Source organism: Hippocampus zosterae, chromosome 2 (assembly GCF_025434085.1).
Source record: "Hippocampus zosterae strain Florida chromosome 2, ASM2543408v3, whole genome shotgun sequence".
NCBI lineage: Eukaryota > Metazoa > Chordata > Actinopteri > Syngnathiformes > Syngnathidae > Hippocampus > Hippocampus zosterae.
In genome coordinates, this window is record NC_067452.1 from 34,052,651 (window position 1) to 34,072,559 (window position 19,909).

At 41.1% G+C, this 19,909-nt stretch overlaps 1 protein-coding gene across 2 annotated transcripts in view; it reads right to left on the reverse strand.

The window, feature by feature from the left end:
* The window catches only part of nphp4 (nephronophthisis 4), a 126,044-nt gene that overhangs the window by 90,022 nt on the left and 16,113 nt on the right, over positions 1–19,909 (reverse strand). For both annotated transcript variants that reach the window (XM_052057341.1, XM_052057339.1), the window contains exons 3-6: positions 17,461–17,621; positions 17,198–17,262; positions 10,555–10,704; positions 6,750–6,886 (exon numbers count right to left, since the gene is read on the reverse strand). In XM_052057341.1, the coding sequence (XP_051913301.1) occupies positions 6,750–6,886; positions 10,555–10,704; positions 17,198–17,262; positions 17,461–17,621 (513 nt within the window). The remainder of the gene's footprint in view (positions 1–6,749; positions 6,887–10,554; positions 10,705–17,197; positions 17,263–17,460; positions 17,622–19,909) is intronic.

Sequence of the window (19,909 nt, forward strand, 5' to 3'; positions counted from 1 at the left end):
CCGCTTGGGGTGATAACAATACGCGACTAACACCTTGTGTTGTGTCCCAGGATACTTTGGCCGTTTAAAAATGTTCTCCCTGAAAGTTGGAGTTAATTTGTTTGGAGTGACCGAAGATTTCATGACTTCGTCCACAAAGAGGGTCCACACACACACACACACACACACAGAAGCAAGACATTAATTGATATACAATCTCGTTCAACTTTTGTCTATTTGTGTTCTCGGTCAAAAATGACTGACCATTAAAAATGAATTAATGAGCTGAGGCATACACTTAAAACAATGAGGAGGAGGAAAAGGATAGCGAGGATAGATTTGGTGAAGCTGTGTCAGAAACTCAAAATGACACATAATACAATCCTAGACCAAGAAATAATTGATGAGGAGGAATCCGATGATGAAGAGGACGACATGCTGAGGCTGCCGTCACATTCGAATCAAAGAATGGCAACCGCTCCTGGTCTTCATCCCCATCCCATTGGCGTCATGAATATATGCATGAATGGGTGAATGTGAGGCTTTGTAAAGCGCTTTGGGCACCATATGGTGTAGATAAAGAGCTATATGAGAGCACTCCATTTACCATTTATCTGAGATTTAAGGCTTGCTGTCAAAAGTCACTAGGAGGACCCCAGGACCCACAAAAAATGCCGCACTGACGACACCAAATCTTTGCTTTGAGCTGCTCTTGACTTAATATACAGTCCATACATATATGACATATTATGTCATATATGACTGCTCAGTCAAACTTTAAACGCATCAACTGTACTGTCGAGCATTGTCTTTTATCCAGCACCGACGCAAAAAGAGGAAGTCATTTGGGGAAAAAGAGAAAAACTGACGGCATGTGCGCTGGTGTACATGCACACACGTATGTGTTGCTACCCACACTGTGGATGTTTGCGCCCCCATATTGAGCATGAGTCATCCATTGCGAGAAACAGTGGCAGCATCATTAGCATGCCGCTCTCGTCCTCCCACCTCGCTACTCCTTAACACATTTCAACTGCAACAGCGGTTCGAGTAAATCGCTTTTGGCCCAACTGCTAAATCACTTCCAGGAATCAGAATCGGATGCTGCATTTTGGCGTTTTTGTCCTTCCAAAACCCATTTCGTTACATACAGGCGGAGTATGTTTTATAATATGCACTACAAATGTCTCCATACAATCAGCACTGTCCTTTCCATTTTTTTGTTTCATAGCGGACTTCATGAAAAGGAATTTCCGTCAGAATTAGTCGATCCAAAGGTCGATGTTCCTCATAGCATACGCTTTAGGATCCAACAACAAAAGAACAACAATATTCATGCTAATACTAATGTTAAAAGACATAATTTGGATTTGTGGTAATAGTTTGAGACCCCAGGGGGGAAATGTTTTTTAAGCACTTATTAAACCTCTGTGCCTGCATGTGGAGATGTAAAGTTTAAACTTTGATTGATTGACTCATAAAGAGAGCAAGACCTCAATTTCTACATGTAAATTATTAATGCGGAAATGCAGGCTTAATAACATTTCATACAATATCGCCCCTGGGACCGCAAATTCTGATGAACTCCCAATACGTTTTTAATGTACCGGTAAGCAGCCTTCTTCTCTTTTGCTGGAAACCGTCAAACATACTCAAACTCATTTTACGACGGGCAATTATGTCTCTTACACACACTGTGACTACTGTAGCATTTTTTTTGACAGTTTAAAACTCTCACTGGACGTCCACATCAATGAAGGACTGACACATTTCCCCCGCTCCGCCCCCCCCCCTCACCCCCCCCCCCCCCCCCCCGCTTTGGCTCACTATTAGGGATGCCCCGATCCTATTAATCAGCATGTATTGTATTGTATTGTATTGTATTTTGCGAATCTGAGTCGCTTGATTTTGAATATCTGCCAATACCCGAGTCTCAATCCGATGTCTTGGCAATGCATTATGGGAAAAAAGGACATCATAATTGTTTCAAATGTCCACATTTTTATTACTTATTTGATAAACTGTTTTTAAGGATATCCATTGAGCACAGCTGGTGATAAAACTACCCATCCATCCATCCATTTTCCTGCAGTCTATCCCAACTATATTCAGGCAGTAGGCGGGGGACACCCTGAACCAGTTGCCAACCAATTGCAGGGCACACTGAGATGAACATCCACACTCACACTCGCACCTTGAGGACAATTTTGAGTGTTCAATCAGCCTGATGCATGTTTTTGGAATGTGGGAGGAAACCGGAGTACCCGAAGAAAACCCATGACCCGTGAGGTTGACGTGCTAACCACTGGACTACCAGACCGTGTATTAAAACCAATAAAATATTTTTAGAGCGTATCAGAAGAGGAGGTTTTTCAGCTGCCACCTTTACATGATACGTCTTGACCCACCACTTGCCACTCCGAACATTGGCAATGAATCTATCAATGCAAAATGTTATTATGCTGCTCCTTATATCGTCTCGACGGTGTGTATGTAAAACGTGTGTTTACAATTTACTCCCACTATGACCCCCCCCCCCCCCACTTAAAAGAAGAAATGGTTCGGTCCTACAAGCGGCCAGCATTTAAGGAAAAAGACATAAAAGAAAAGTCAACTGCATTTTAAATTCACCATCGTGATAGACCACAGTAAGGGGAGACATATTATAGTTGTGGTTGCTCGCTTCCATGTTGAACTCAAGCGTTTTCCGAAAAGGCAACCCCTTGACTCCTGTTTCAAGGTCGACAGAATATTGTGCTTTGACTATCTGAAGATGGTAGCATATGAAAGACTGAAAATAGCTTGGTTGCACTCAAATCACCAATCTGGGACTAAATCAAGAGAAAATTAGCTTTTTGTGGAAAGACGCATTTATTTCTGCACAACATTGACTTTGATACTAATATATTTTGGTCTAGTGAAATCTCAACATCTCAAGAGTGCTTCATTTATAAAGAGCTTTCACAACCGCTGCAGCTGTAACAAAGCGCTGTACAGAATATTTAAAACTCTGTGTCCAAGAAATCGTAATGTTGATCCATATATGAGGCGTATCGGATTATAAGGCGCGCTGTCGGCTTTTGAGCAAATTAAATGCTGTTAGGTGTGCCTTATCGTGAGGAAAATACGGTATTTTGGTGGTGCAAAAATACTGTTGCTGCTAAAACATTGTATGCGATTGGTTAGAATTTTGCTTGGGAAGCCGAGACGTTTCATCAGCCCAGAAAGAGTTAAAGACACCAAATAGAGTCCATGCACTTTTTATCTTATGAAGGGGAACCTTATGGTCCTGCACTTTGCAATCCGTGCCATCAAGATATGTCATACGGAGTAGCAGCTTGCTCCAAAAACCTCCGTTATGCGGGGTCAGTCACAAGGTTAAGACAAAGCGGCACACCAGACATCATGGAACGGCCTCTTATTTCTGAGATTTTTTTACTTCCTTTTTTTTTTCATTTGAAACAAGCTGCACATCTGCAGGGGGAGTCCTCCTTTGAGGGAGTTTTTTTCCTATTTTAGGACAAATGAAAAGTTCCTGGAGCTTTGTTAGCAGTCTTTCTCTATTCATTAAATCAGCCTTGGGCATTTTGTTCTGCCTCTGGCAAAGCACCAGTCCCCGTCCGCTCCTCACTCCCCTCTTTGTCATCTTCTGTGCTCACTCTCCATTTGATCAGGAGCCAAGATGTTACTTAATTTCTGACAAGATCTCAAGCTTTTTTTTTATCAAGAGTAATGGATTTTATCGGAGGCGTAGGTGAACCGTTGTTGCAGGACGCCGGAAGGTGATGATGTCGCCGCCGCTTATGAAGAGGTCAAACACGCTTAGGGTGCAATGAAGATGAAGGTTAATGTCAACGTTAGTTTCTTAAAACAGGGGTTAGTGAATGTTTGCAGAGGATCAAGAGCATCGCGCAAATTAGTCATGTGCTCATTAAACGGCATTACAAATTCATAGAGTGGACGGAGAAGTCATCAAATGCACAAAATGTAGGACACTGGCTATGTGATGCCTGCTTGAAAAGATAAGTGTAATAAGAAGCCAGCGTGATAGGTTTTCCCTAAAAATAGACATACTTATGGCAAGATTATCTGAGGTCCGGGACTGTATGCCAAACTAGCAGGAAGCATCAATGATTCATCTCTTGCCGCACTGTACAATTATCCGCCACCTTATTCCTCCCATTTTCACACCTAATTTTCACACACTGGCATAGAGTCAAAAATACACTAACACATATTCACTCACACAACTAAAAAAAGGGAGTTGGCGGGTAAGGCGTCAGCATCACTTCAAAGACAGCTTGATGACAAACTTCAAAAAGTTACACACCCTTTATTCCTCCATCCGCATGCATTTGTCTCTCACACATGCACAACTCATACACAGTTTCATTAAAAGCTGGAAGTGACGCGACTTCTGCGCATATTAACACCTCTCAAAGATGCGAGAATGTCATCATTGTGCTCAAAAAAAGAAAAAGTCTAACTAATCTGAGCGTGGACACGCTGCTTGTGACGTCCTTCAAAGAGCATACTACAAAATGAAAAGAGGAAAAAAAAATGAATGAGAAAAATCTTCATGGCAGTGTATCAGTTGCCATAGAGTGAAACTGAGAGATTGTATTTTGGCCCATCTTTTAATTTTGATCTTATTTTTTAATTCATTCATTCATTCATTCATCTTCCGTACCGCTTGATCCTCACTAGGGTCGCGGGGGGTGCTGGAGCCTATCCCAGCTGTCTTCGGGCAGCAGGCGGTGGACACCCTGAATCGGTTGCCAGCCAATCGCAGGGCACAAAGAAACGAACAACCATTCGCACTCACACTCACACCTAGGGAAAATTCAGAGTGTTCAATCAGCCTGCCATGCATATTTTTGGAATGTGGGAGGAAACCGGAGCACCCGGAGAAAACCCACGCAGGCCCGGGGAGAACATGCAAACTCCACACAGGGAGGCCGGAGCTGGAATCGAACCCGGTACCTCTGCACTGTGAAGCCGACGTGCTAACCACTGGACTACCGGGCCGCCCTTATTTTTTTAATGTAATTGAAGTAATGTTATTTTATTCATTTACCGGTATTTTTTTACTATTAGACGGGGACTTGGGTTCAGCATGTATCAGGATTGACTTTGCACTCCTATGTTTTGCTTTTTCTTTGCATTTTAGTATACCCCGCCCCCCCCCAAAAAAGTCTACTCTCAACAAAAATAAGATTAAGATTAAGATATCCTTTCTTTGTCCCATACTGGGGAAATTTACAGTTATGTCACAAAGTAACAAATTATGTCTTTGATTAGTAACTTTAATCCGATGACTAGATTAGACATAGTAAAGCGAGAAATTACTAGTTACTCAAAAAGGGCAGCCGCTATTGAGCAACATATTAGCGGCATCTGAAAAACAAGAAGCTTAGTCACGTCACGGCTTCATTTGCTCATCACTTTTCTCTCCGTGACCTCCCCTTTGATTTTCTTATTGAAAAAGCTTTTGGAAGCGATGACTGTGTGGGCTGAATAAAATAATAAGAACCATTATTTTTCCTCATTCATTTGAATTTGCGGCGTGGCAGCGCTTGCTATGAAGCGCGATAAAGAGGAGCAGAAGAATAATAATAAGCAAACTGTACATCCTTGGACGCAAAATAACATTTGTATGTGTGCTCAACTCTGCAGTCGTACAAGACTAGCAAGGCCACTTTTTGCAGATGTCAAATATGATGAAGTATCCGGTTTCATTGGACCCCAACAAGTAGAGAATACATTATACTGTGAGATGCATTTCATTGGGAGGTAATGTGCAGTGGCAGTTGTATTAAAATAGAAAAAAATAGAAGAAATGTGTTTGGAGATTGCATAAATACAGACCGAGATAAAGAAAAACACATGGGCGGAGGAAATAATCCTTGTAGAGGTGTGTCAAGGCTGTCACGGTTATCTTTTATATGTCAAATGAACCTCACGACCATTAAATGCTATCAGTGGATATCGAATGTGCACGAGTGTCACAAAAGCACACCTAAACACTTCAAATATACATATATACATTCATTTTTAAGTATGGAGAGAAATCAGTGGTGTTCCGTCAAGGGCTTTCCCGGCAGGCGTAAAAAACACCATCAGAAACATTAACTTAATTTGACAATTTAAATGAAGTGGAAATCGTTTATTTTCAACAGTTTTTTGTCCTAATTTCATTGTGTGGGTCTTGTGCTCGTAACTTCCAATCCGCTGTTTTATTTATTTTTTCAGGGTCCAATCAGATTTCAGCATTGATGTGTTGCCATGCTTATATTAATCCATCCAACGCCTTCAGTACCTCGAGTGCAGGCGTCAACGACACAAACACCACTAAAAACACTGGTTCTTCTTTTAGCCAATCAGATTGTAGATTCACCACCGGAATGCCATCTTGCATCACCTGTGATAAGTGAGTTCATCCGTCCTCTGATTGGTTCAGTAACTGTTGCCTCTGATTGGTTCAGCTCGATGGGCGGCCGAAGCTTCAATTTCAGAAGAGTTATGTTGAAGCGAGCAATTAAGCCTGCAGACAGGTTCCATTCGATAGCTCACTTACGGATTCGATAGTTGACGACTGCCTTGAGGGAAGTTTGCGTTTTTGCTCTCAATCACCTCTAATCTTGGGTGCACAAGAAATAAAATAAAACGAAGTCCAAAGACCGTCGAGTATGTGATTTGTTGCAGTTATCACCAATGTGGCATGCGAAAGGCGGATAAAGGCCAAGTGTGTCGCAGCGGAAAGGCTTTACCGTGTTCTGGCAGTCGGCATTGATGAGCTGCAACAGCTGACTGTCGAAGGCCTCGAGGGACGGCTGGAGGCAGATTGTCAGTCTGCTCAATGTGAAGGGCAGCATCTTGAGCAGCAGAGGTTTTAAAAGTGCATCCCCTGTCGACAGCGAAAACTTAGCATCAAAGTATGTTTGTGCCATTTGCATCTGTGGGATTTTCTTCTTTGCTTCGGAAATCATTCCAGCTTTGCTTACGGGCATTTGCCCTCTTTTCGCTGAATTTCAGTTCCGCAATGTTGGATGGCAGCTACGAAACAATGTTGCAAAATAAACTGGAAGTTACATGTGGAAAAGAATATTTTATGTAAATTGTGGCTCATTTATTCCTCGAAACGCTGTCCTGTCGCAACCTGATTTGCGCTGTCCTAAAGGGGAGGATGAGAGTAGAAAAGACATGATTCAGTGTTGCAGTTGTGCCAGTACAACTTAGACGTGAGCACTTTCTAAGAAACTAAGCGGAACATTTGCTTGGATGCTTAGTGTTTGCTTCCAGGCACCCAGCTGGGTCATGGCAGCCTTATTTACATGGACCCAAGGGATGCCTCAATAAAATTATGTTTCCTGCTTTAACCTAAACAAATAAGTTGACACTTGGGTTGTTGGTGAAGTCTGCAGGCACAACAACCGCTTCTTTAAGTCTGACAACATTAACCACTGTGGTTCAAAAGGACATATCGCAACACTGACTGGATTAATTGGGACTAAAGTTAACACTCTTATATGGATTGTGAACATGCGATGGCACCAGGGGGTTGAAAAAAAGTAAAGACCACCACGAAAGGCAATGCAGTGAATGCTTGCACTGTTTTTCCCCCATAATATCATAAAATCTCTAAATAATCTCGCGCCACTTTACCTCTCTGAGCTCATCCGCCCCTACACACCTGCCCGGCGCCTCAGGTCTGTGGACCAGACATTATTAGAGGTACCAAGAGCTAAACTGAGGCTCAGAGGGGATCGAGCCTTTTCTGTTGCTGGTCCCTCTCTCTGGAATGACCTCCCACTGAACATTCGGCACAATTACCATTTCGTCTTACTGTTTATTGTGCATGTTAAATCGCTCCATGTACAGCACTTTGTATGCAGCGATGGCTGTTTGAAAGTTCTCTATAAATACTGTTGACTTGACTTGACATAATACTGCTACAGTGCTGGGTATTATCACAAGATTGGCCATGACATTCAATGAGTGAGAAGAATCTGTGCTTGATGGATGAGCCTTCTCAGCACCTAATTGTACCAGCACTGATTTTGATTTTGACAGGGGGGAATGTCAGAGCTCTTTGACTATGGCCACTCGACATCCCCGGGGCGCTTGTGTTTTTTGCGCCTGTAATGGGCAGCATTTTTTACACCCACATTTTGTTCAGCAGAGATGTCGTCACTGTTGGAAAGTCTGCGTTGGAGCAGCTGGATGGATAGCTGGTGGAGACGAAGATGAGGATAGCGCGGATGCGTATTTGAAATGGAGAGTCGCCGCTTAGAATTGAAGCGGATTTGGGCACATTTTGAGCATGACATCTCTGTTCCACTGGTGAAAGAACACTTTGATTCTCTCCTCTTTCATCCAGAACCACTTCAAACTATAAAGCATATACAGGAATTGTGGTTATGGTCTTATGTTATGTGTTGTCTTAATATTATTTTGTTATTTTATGTTACCTATTCTGCGATTTGTTACAGCCGCAGCTGTTTTGAAAGCACTGTATAAATAAAGATGCATTGTGTTGTAACTTAAATGTTTGTGACCTCATGTCTAAAGGCGTTGATATAATCCACATTCGGTAATGCACAGGTAGGAAGACTGGATTTTATTATTTTATTCTTTACTTCTTTTGTGGACTCACATAGGACAATTGAAATTACACATTTAACTCATTCAATCCCAGCCATTTTAACTGGAGCAACCCCCTCCTCCTCTCTGACGCAAAAAACATACTTAGACGTATAACTACGTCCTTGGTAGGCGGGGCATAATTTTAAAAAGACGTACAAGTATACGTCTTGTGGCATTAAAGAGTTAATATAGCATGATGGTTGGTCTTTTTGCTCTTGGTTAACCCAAGCATCAATGATAAGAATGCCCGGCAGAGCAATGTAATCTCATGAGAATTTACAATCAATTAATCAATAAATCTTTTTTTAAACTCCCTGTTACAATACAAGGTATGATACAAGGTACTATAGTACTAAAATCTTCTGAGTGACTGCTCCACTGCGGTGCACCATGCTGTCAAATGCCTGCGACTCCAAAACAAACACAGAAATGAATGATGTTTTCCATTTGGTTAAAGAGAAACACAGTACGCAATCACATCTCTCTGACACAAAAGATCAAGCCTGTGATTTTAACCTCTTCAGGAGCAGTAAATGTGAACCCAGAGCTTTTGATTGCGTAGTGTTTGGAAAGCGGTGTGAATATCAAGATAGTGGGGTCTGAAAAGGCAGCTTAGGTCTCCCTTGCTCACAGAGCCACAGCATGATTGGAGGATTAGCCTATTACCACACCTTCCACAAACTCCCAGTGATTGCAGCTCTGTACTGACATACTTCATCGCATTCCCTCTGAGCAACTTACTTCCCGAGTACTTTTCCAGTGCTGATTGAAAAAAAAGTTCCAAAAGAGGCTGGAGCTACAAACTATCAAAATTGTGCACCAGACTGGCTCCTGTAGTGTATTTTATAACTTTTAGCCTGTTCTCGTGTGATTTAATTGGACCCCAAACAAACGGTAAAGTTAATTGAGACTTTTCTCAATACATTTTACAAAAAATTGTTCTAACATTATGGCAAATAATTGAGCTTCCTGGCCCAGAAATTCTGTACTTGTGGCAAAGCAGAATTTTTGTTTTAGGCCAAGATATTTCGTGTGCAAATCCATCAGCACAGAGAAAACAAGCTGGGCTGCAGTCCTCCTCACATGCAATTACCTGATAAAGTCGCCTTTTGGATAAAAATGACTCGGCCAGCCTGGGCCAATTCGCTGTTTTTCTGAAGCACTGCATAAACTCACCAGGATAAGGAGGGGGTGGGGGGGTGACAATGTTGCAGCTCTTTATACACCTGTTGCTTTTCTGGAAATTGCTATACACAACACTCCTCAGGGCATTTTCCAATACATTTTTGTATGCTTCATGAACAAGAATGGGTTCAATTCCCACTCAGTGAAAATGTAAATGTGCGTATAAATGGTTGTGTGCCTCTCTTGATGCTCGGTGATGAACTGGTAAACTGGCCAAGCAATGGATTGGAAGAGGCTGCCGCAACCTTAAACAGGATAAGCGACAGAAAATGGATTCATGGATGGAGAGATTGCAACCATGCATGCAAACTACTTTTTTAAATCTCATATTTAATGCCTTTTTATTACAAAATATTGAATCCATTTTGGATCAGTTGCAAATTTTTGTTTGTTTGTTTTTTTAACCCTTTCAGGGACAGCGGTTACTCCAGTGGACAGTTTATCATGTTATGAGGTTACAGGTAGCATGAAATGGATAATCAACAGTGTTTGGACATTTCAGGTTCCTATTAACCTGCAATTTCTGGCCTATTACCCTTTATATTTAAAGTACCACACACTCTATTTGTGTTAACAGTGTACAAGTTTTAATGTTGCTACCCCTGACACATCACTGCAGGTTTTAGAATTTTCCACGAATGTCATGTTATGCTTGTTTTGAGTTTAAGGATAGACTCAGGAAAAATCAAGACCTCCATGCGAATTGGGCCCCAACATGATCGCTTAATGAAAACGAGAGTTTACCTGTTGGAGAAGCTGCCAGACCAGGAATGGTTTCATTCCCTGACACGAGGACATTCTCTGGAAGGAGGTGCATCATGGAAGCCAGTGCAGGGTGTCTTTTGAGCACACATTCCAAATGTGTTTCGTCAATAGCTTTCAGGTGATCGCTGTCTGGCAACACAACAATAATATCCTTTTTCAGAAGACACGGGCAAACTGCTAGGCTGAATAGAAAATCGTTACATCCAGTACTGTACAAACATCAAAGATATTCGACCACATATAAATAGAATTTGTTGCATTCATTCAGAAGTTTATCCATCCGTTTGTTCATTATCGGACTACTTCTTTGGTTCATGGAGGATGAGAAACAGACAATGTGGGCTGGATAGTTCCATTGTTGCCACAGTGTCGCAAAGAGTGAAAATAAATGACTGTGTCTGCAACCTTTAGCCAGATCCTCACACAATCCGATTGCTTCTTCTTAAGATTCTACATGAAATAAAATGGCTATAAGATGTTTTTGGAAGGGCAGCAAGGTGGTGCGTGGGTTTTCTCTGGGTACTCCGGTTTCCTCACATATTCCAAAAACATGCATGACAGGTTAATGGAACACTCAAAACTGTCCCGAGGTTTGAGTGTAAGCGTGTGTTGCTCTGATCGATTTTCCCTCTTCTCCCATCTTGGAAATGTTTTACTTTTCTCCCAAAGACAGATCTCTGGTTTTTGTTTGCTCCATAGAATATGTGGTTTTCACAGATGAAACCCAAAGCCTAAAAAAGTTCTCTCAAATGTTTATGCACCTGAGCAACTAGAAACACCCATCACTCATGTGTTCCAATACTTTTGCTCACTTGAAAATCTGTCCATAAAACTACCAGGCAGATTTTTTATTCCAGTCTTGAGCCTTGGCCTCTCTATTATTATTCTTGCGAATACATGGTTTTATCTTCCGGTGTTGCAGCTGCGGATGGATTCTAACCCGCAAATTATGTTATCAAACCCACATCTGAATACGTAAAAATAAAAAAGGATGAAGTGCTCATTTTTGTGTCACATTTTGATGTCAAATGTCCAAAAAAAATTAATAGAATTAGCCAGAAATTTCAGGGCTGACCAAAGAATTTTTGCCAAGGAAAGTTTACAAATGATATTGCACTCAAAAATCATTGTCTACACATCCGAGGAAGAATTATCCATCACCATGGTACGTCGCAGACAGTGTAATATTTTCAGGTGTAGAGTCTACTGACAACATGACAACCATGTCACCTGAGTGCAATATTCCTTTACATCGCCAGCATCGTTTTTACCATAATGACAGCGTTCAAATTGGAAAATACGCTTCTCCAAAGGCGTCTGCGGCTTGATGTTGTGGCAGGTCATCCAACCGCATCGAGACAATCCCAGCCATTAACTTTGAACACAGACTATCTGCGAGGTGAGCGGGCGGCCTATCTGCGAGGTGAGCGAGCGGCCTTTGGTGACTGCCTTCAAGCCTCAACAGCCTCACAATGTTTCACTCTGACAAGGTTCATGAGTTCACCTTTCATCTGAATCAATGACAAACCAATATACAAAGAGTTGCATTTGCCACGATAGGCTAAGACACCAGCCTCAAACCATAAACCTCAAACCATTTAAATTCCTCCCTCTTCAAAATGTCTTGGAGCGCAGTAGCAAAATCCATATGCTATTCCTCTATGCACAACAGGAGTATGTTCCATATATTGTCCATCTATATTTAGTTATTGTCATAATTCAGTGTTGTACCACTCAAATTTACACACGTCACTCAGTGTATTTAAAAGTTATTTCATAATCCAGCGAAGTGACAAAGAATGACATGGTGGAGCACCTTTTATAACAACACACCAGCAGTTGTGAAATCAATGAAAATGTACAGTAAATGCGGCTGATGGCAATTAATCAAGCATCGCAATACGCAAATGGATGAGGGAACCAATTAGTGTATTGCATCAATACCAAGTGCCGAAGTCCGTCAATTCCAGATTCGGCAACTCTTCCAACGCATCTATCAAGTTTTGCTCCAGTTTATTCTCATGAGGGTTGCGGGTCAAGTGAAGCCTCTGGCTGCGCAGGATACACGCTTAGACTGGTCGCTAGTCATCCGTAGGGCACATATAGATCAAAAAACGTAGCTCAATGACAATGCAATCGAAACATGTATGCTTCTGCAATGGGGTTTTAGCCAGAGAAAATGCATGCAAGCACAGGGAAAATTTCACACAGGAAGGGCCAGGGTAAAAGACTGGAATGTGAAGCATACTTGCTCAGCACTTCTCCATACACATTCATATGTTATAAAATAATAAAACCCCAAGTAAATATAATGTGAAATAAATTACCCCTAAACAATACAAGCTCATCATATTGATTGGCAATCAAACATGTGACATGAATGGGATACTTATTGCATGTTTAAAGATAGACCGTATTTTTTGCACTATAAGGCGGACCTAAAAGCATTCAATTTTCTCAGTACAGTGAAACTCCTCTATCACGAAACCTACATGGGCGAAAATACCCTATAATGTGTGTGTGTGTGTGTGTGTGTGTGTGTGTGTGTGTGTGTGTGTGTGTGCGTGTGCTTACATCTGAGATCAAATTTCCTACAGTGAAAACCCTCTGTTGTGAAACATTTCTTGCTGCAAACATGATTTTGTTGCAGAGGAGTTTCACTGTAGGCAACAGTGTGCCTTATAATCCGATGTACCTTATATATGGATTGATATTCAGATTTTTTTGCACATATTATTTGAAATGCTGTCGAGCGCTTTGTTACAGCTGCGGCAGTTGTGAAAGCTCTATATGAATAAAGCTGTATTGTATTTTATTCCCTTTAGCGTGAATGCATAATGTAACCGCAGCCACTACTGTAGCTTCTATTCTGTGCCTTATCATTTGGTGCACCGTATATATGAAAACAGTTTTAAAATAGGCCATTCAGTAAAGGTGCGCCTTACTCCGAAGTGCCTTATCGTGCAGAGAATACGGTATTGTGACTGCATGGACCCCCCCCCCCCCCCGCCCAAAAAAAATATGATGCATTTTCAAACTACACCAATGTCAGGGACATTTTCTCATTTCTCAGTATAATAGACATTTGGATTTTGTGCACCAGAGATCCACAGTAGCTCTGTTGTTGTTGTTTGTATATGCAATGGAAGTTTATTTGTGGGTGAATTTGAACATTTTTTTAAAAGATTCCCCTAATCAAAACAGTGGTGGATTATGAAACATCTAAATTCCCTCCTCCTCTGTCATCTCTTTCTTTCACTCTCCCCAACAGCTCAGTTACCACAAAAAAAGTCTAAAGCCAGGAGAGGAAGATGGCTTAGAGAAATCTCTTGGGTTACAACACATTCATTTCAGTTTCGCAAACAATCCAGTGGTGAAAGCCGCTTTCAGTTGGGAAAAAAAACTCTCCCTAACACAAAATGCAGAAGTAACTGAGAGAAGAAAAAAATGAGAGCAATATGGATCACGTGGAACTTGCTCGGCACAGCTCGTGCCCAGTTGCCAACAACTTTTTCATCATTTATTTCTTGCTATTCATTATGCATCATCCTCGAGTACCTGTCTGATGCCGTGTGCAGAGATTAGAAAACTAGCCCTAAAAAAGACTCCTTACAGCTGCAGTGAGCGGCGTTGTGATGCCTCAGAGTCATCTGAGCAGCAGCTTGGCACAAGATGTGAAAACGAAAGGGATCCGAGGTGCAGATGTAGAAAAAAAATAGAAGTGTTTTTAGGTTGAGTGGGAAAGAAGAAAGTAATTGAGATGATAACAGAAATAATGCCAGCTTCAAGAAAGAAAAAACATCTGGAATGATCAACTAATATACTTCGAGGGCTCAGCGCCCATGACTTAGTAATATACGGTGTACTTTGTACAGTACAAGTTACTACCATTCAAAAGCAATTACTTCCATTCGATTCTGTCTCTGAATTGTAAAGTGTACTTTCATGTTTCTTTTCTGAGTTAACTTTCAGAAAGAAACAAATGGGGAACTCTAAATTTTGACAAACTAGACAGATTGAATACACTGATGGCCTTTAACAAGACAGCAATGCCCAGACAGCAGAGTTCATAAAAGGAAATATTACTGTATTTTCTACACTATAAGGCGCAACTAAAGGTATTCAATTTTCTCAAAAGCTTTATAATCCGTTGCACCTTATATATATATATATATATATATATATATATATATATATATATATATATATATATATATATATATATATATATATATATATATATGGTGTTCCAGTCTCTTTATATTCCCCACTGAGTTGTTTCCCTGTACGTGTTCTTATGACATCAAGTAGTGATTATTCAGAAGCAATTGTAACCTGAAAGTCAATATTCAATATTAAGATTTTTTGGGACGTAGTATTTTAAATGTTCTGTAAAGCGCTTTGTTAGAGCTGTAGCGGTTGCGATGGCTCTATATAAATAATGCTGTATTGCATTGTATTTCATTTAGCATAGCTCCATCTAGTGGGTGCATACAACAACTGCAGGCAGTGCTCTACATAAATAAAGCTGTATTGTATTGTATTGTATTGTATTGTATTCCTTTAGTGTAGCTCCACATAGTGGATCCATCTATAGAGCGGGAAATATGGTAAATGTTTTTCACTTTACGGCTTTGATTAAAAAGAAAAAAAAAACGATCCAAAAGATGTACTTTCGCCAATAAAGCTAAATTCAATCCAATCAACATATGGCCTTTAAAATATAATAATTTGCAGGGTTAAATTTAAAATCCCACTTGGAAAAAATGGAAAAGTGGCCTTTTCATCACAACACAATATGCACTGTCGCTCACGTTACTGATATCGTGAATGCCAGTTGTCTTTGCGTCCAAGTTTTTTGTTTTGTTTTTTTTTCCACAAAACAACTGAACAACAGTTGACTAGTTTGAAATCTCACTGATAGCAACAACATATTCAGAAGTCAGTTTTGTAGCTGCACCTGCTGGATGTTTTTCCAAGCAGAAGACAAAGTCTCTGTGGACATAACACCGACGGGAGCATGACTGCCGGACTTGACAGGGCCCAAGTTTGTTGGCTTACCTTATACCGTTTCACAAAATGATTCAAGAGTGTTGTGGACAAAGAGCTTTGTTTCAAGGACAAGGGAATAAATAACAGCGAGGAACCGGCCATTTTGGCCAACTTTTTACATATCATGTTCCAATGAGAATTTAGAAGGAGATTAAATGCAGCCTGTATTGTGTTTAATTTTGACCAGTTACGAGCAACATACGTGACTGATTAATGTGGCCGCCCAAATCGTTTGCAGCAGCAACGTAATGGCAGGGATAATGAATAACGGCGAAATAAAGGCCAGGTTATCATCATAACTCTTTAGCACGTGACATCAATGATCGCTGAAAGAAAACATGTCGCTCATCCAATAGAACAAACGACTTCTTTTTACAGTTCTTGCCTCAGTCCCATAAATTCTGCCTGTCACAAGGCGGGTGATGGGGTGGTGTGTGTGTGTGGGGGGGGGCATAAAAGGGCTAAAACACAGCAAGCAGTGTGCCGCTTGAAACAGAAGAGCAACGTTTGACTAAACAACGAGTCGTGTGCTTAATAATTCAACTCATGTAAGAGTCCGTTTGAAAGAAGCCTTTCTAATATTCATGGGACATGATCGCCAAGACAGGAACCCTGTGCTCTCACTGAGCACATTGTTATTCATACTGGAAAGCACCAGAGCGTTTTGTAGTTCATAGTGTGACTTTTAACAAACTGTCTTTAAACAACTATTGGATTAAGAGGAAACCTCAAACGGATTTGTCTTTACATTCGATTCCGGTGATGACGTAACCTTGCTCGAATTGAAACAGAGCGAGCTCAAACCTTTATTTTTTTTTTTCCGGAAGTGCTTGGAAACCTATTGATTGATCGTCGAGGGATCACGGTTTGAGTGCTTGGCTGCAATCAGGAGAAATGATGTTTATTGATTCAATCTCAGTTAATTTGCAGTCAAAATAAGGCACTAGCTGAGGTCTACATCCCTGCATACCTGCGCCAAATCCTTCAACCAACATGATTCTACTCGAGGGCACACTGTTTCAAAATTGTTTCAAAAGAAATGATAAAACGGAAATTTAAATGTGAAATGGCAAGCTTTCCAGACACATACAATTCATTCTTCTCTCTGATCATTTATATTCAAATTGTGTGTTTACATGTAAAAATGTGGGGCAGCCCAGTGGAAGAGTGGTTAGCCTGTCGACCTCACAGTGCAAAGGTTGTGGGTTCGATTCCGGCTCCGGCCTCTCTGTGTGGAGTTTGCATGATCTACCCGTGTTTGTGTGGGTTTTCTCCGGGTGCTCCGGTTCCCTCCCACATTCCAAAAACATGCATGGCACGCTGATTGAACACTCAAAATTGTCCCAAGGTGTGAGTGTGATGGTTGTTTGTCTCTGTGTGCCCTGCGATTGGCTGGCTACCAGTTCAAGTACCCCGCCTTCTGACCGAAGATAGCTGGGATAGGTTCCAGCACGCCCACGACCCTTGTGAGGATAAGCGGATTCGAAAATGGATGGATGGATAAGTGGATGGATGCAATGCCTTTCCAGATTTTAAGAATCCGCAGGAAATAAAGATGAAAGATTCTTACAGTCAACGACATCCTTCAGCAGTGGGTGCAGAAGAACTCTTGGTGATCCATGAAGTAGATTCAGTCTATATGTTGAAACCAAAAAAAAAACAGCTATTAATATATTTGTAAAGCAAACATTGAAGTACTTGGTCCAAACAAGATGGAATTTTCAAGACAAAATTCAAGCAGCCACGCTAACAATAACGTTGCTGTCCTACTATCACCTGTTGACAAAAACATTTATCTCAGGCTGTAACGAAACGCAAAGATGGGCTTATCACCTTCTGTCCCCTTGAGGCTCTGTCTTGTTGGAGAAAAGATCCAAAACGGTGAAGCCTTGCCCCACGGCCTGTTGCGAACCATCTGACCTTGCTGACAATGCCACCAGCTCCAAAACCAGCACGTTGCTGGGCAACCGCAGAGATGTATGGAAGTACAGGATCTGGAGGAGAGGACAATGTTGTTGTTAATCATAAAATGGGACTTGCTCGGAAAGAGAAAATGACTTGATCCAATGTCACAGAATTTCAAGGACAAACATTCCAATAATCAAAGACATTATAGGGGAGACATCAGGGGAGTCAACTGACTGCCTGATGGTGTTAAATCAGGCAGTTAGTCACAAAGGATCCATAGAAATACGGGAATAAATATGTTGAAACTCTAAGCAAACCAAACCAACTCCATGTGTGAAATGTTCATTTTATCAGGCACAACTTTTCTGGATTAAAAGAAGAAAAGTGTTGCAGCGATCACACTTGAAGTTGAAGTGCCTCAAAAGTAGTTGCACTTGGAGTTCAACTACCATATTTTACACTGTAGGTGCATTACTCTGTCCAGGTTATATTCATTCATTCATTCATCTTCCGAGCCGCTTGATCCTCACTAGGGTCGCGGGGGGTGCTGGAGCCTATCCCAGCTGTCTTCGGGCAGTAGGCGGGGGACACCCAGAATCAGTTGCCAGCCAATCACAGGGCACACAGAGACGAACAACCATCCACGCTCACATTCACACCTAGGGACAATTTAGAGCGTCCAATCAGCCTGCCACGCATGTTTTTGGAATGTGGGAGGAAAGCATGCAAACTCCACACAGGGAGGCCGGAGCTGGAATCAAACCCGGTACCTCCGCACTGTGAAGCCGACGTGCTAACCACTGGACTACCGGGCCGCCTCCAGGTTATATATTGTATAGAAAAATCTAGAGTTCAGAAATATTTCACCAAATCATGTCTAGCCGAATGTAGAAACTGAAAGGAAATGAATGAATTCAAGAAAATGAATGTAAAAAAATGCCTCTGGTGATTAGAATATTTTTACATCCCATACAGTTGCTGGTAATTTACAAATATACACTGCTTGTTGCAACCCCCTTTTATATCTTGGGAGTTGTTACAGTTGTATTATTGTTGATTTTTTAAACATTTTGTGTTTGGTTGTATTATTATTTTATATTAAATGTTGTGTAAAGCACTTTGTTACAGCTGCAGTGGTTGCAAAAGATGTACGAGTATGATCGTCACTGGACTTCAGGTTAAATAATCGAAGATGGTGACACCTGATTGTAGCAAGAACAAACTGCTAGGATGGAAAAAAATGTTTTCTTGGGTGGAGGTGTGGGGGATTATTTCGTCGACGTGGTGTGCCGCTTTTGATTTTCTCACTTACTCTCCATCTTGCAGTTCCCTTAAAAGAGTAGCCAAACATCCAAGATTGACAGGATAACCGGACTGTGGAGGATTTGACATCAGACATCTCACATTGATGTGCGTGTGCACCTCTGCTGAATAGATTTGCAAAGGTTGAACCTTGCTCTTTTTATATGCATTCAGAGAAGGACACTCACGATTTTGGAGAGAGACTTTGTAATCCGGACCAGGTAGTTGTGGTGGTATTCGTTTCTATACTCTGCTTTGCCTTTCAAACTGAAACCAACTGACATTCATTCACATGCAGAAAGTCCTGAATATGAGAGTCACAAATTATTGTTCTGATAATGCGCCCCGTGTAATGTGGTTTTCTTCAAAGGTAATCAAAAAGATTTTTTTTTCCATTTTCATAATGCAATTCATCCGAGTGGACCTTTACACCCAACTAGCATTCACCACAGAGCTGGACTACACATTTTGATTAAGAAACCAAACCACGCATCCATTTTCAATACAGTTTGCCACATCTTTTTTTTTTTAACTTTTTGAAAACACTTCAAAAAGTAAAAAAAAATCCGCAGTTCTGCTGATCTGCTGATTATAAAAGAGGCATTTTGAAACGACACCATCAAAAAAGTCCATGGCGTCCAGGTCAAACATTTGTCATGTATTATCTCAATGAGCGGATGCCACTTGTCTCTCTTAATTGGCTCGTTTTCCATTTGAAACAAATAAAAATGGCAAATGTTGGAAATGTGACTGTTTTAATTTTGATTCCAATTTTTTTTTTTGAACAAACAAAAACATTAAACATCCCGGCTGAGAGGCAGGGTTTTGACGGGGGTAAAACTGATATTCAACAAAGAAAACGGGACGGGGGCGGAGTTGCACTCAGTCCTGACTGAATCATTAGCACCGATGTTGTAGTGCAATCTTGTTCTTTGTTTCTTTTTATTTATTGATTTATTAACGGCTCATTGAACATTCAGTGTGTTTCTGCCAAATACAAGAAACAAACGAGAACGTTTAAGGAAACAGCCTTCGGACAATACATTACACAGCTCATTAATTTTATGTATTT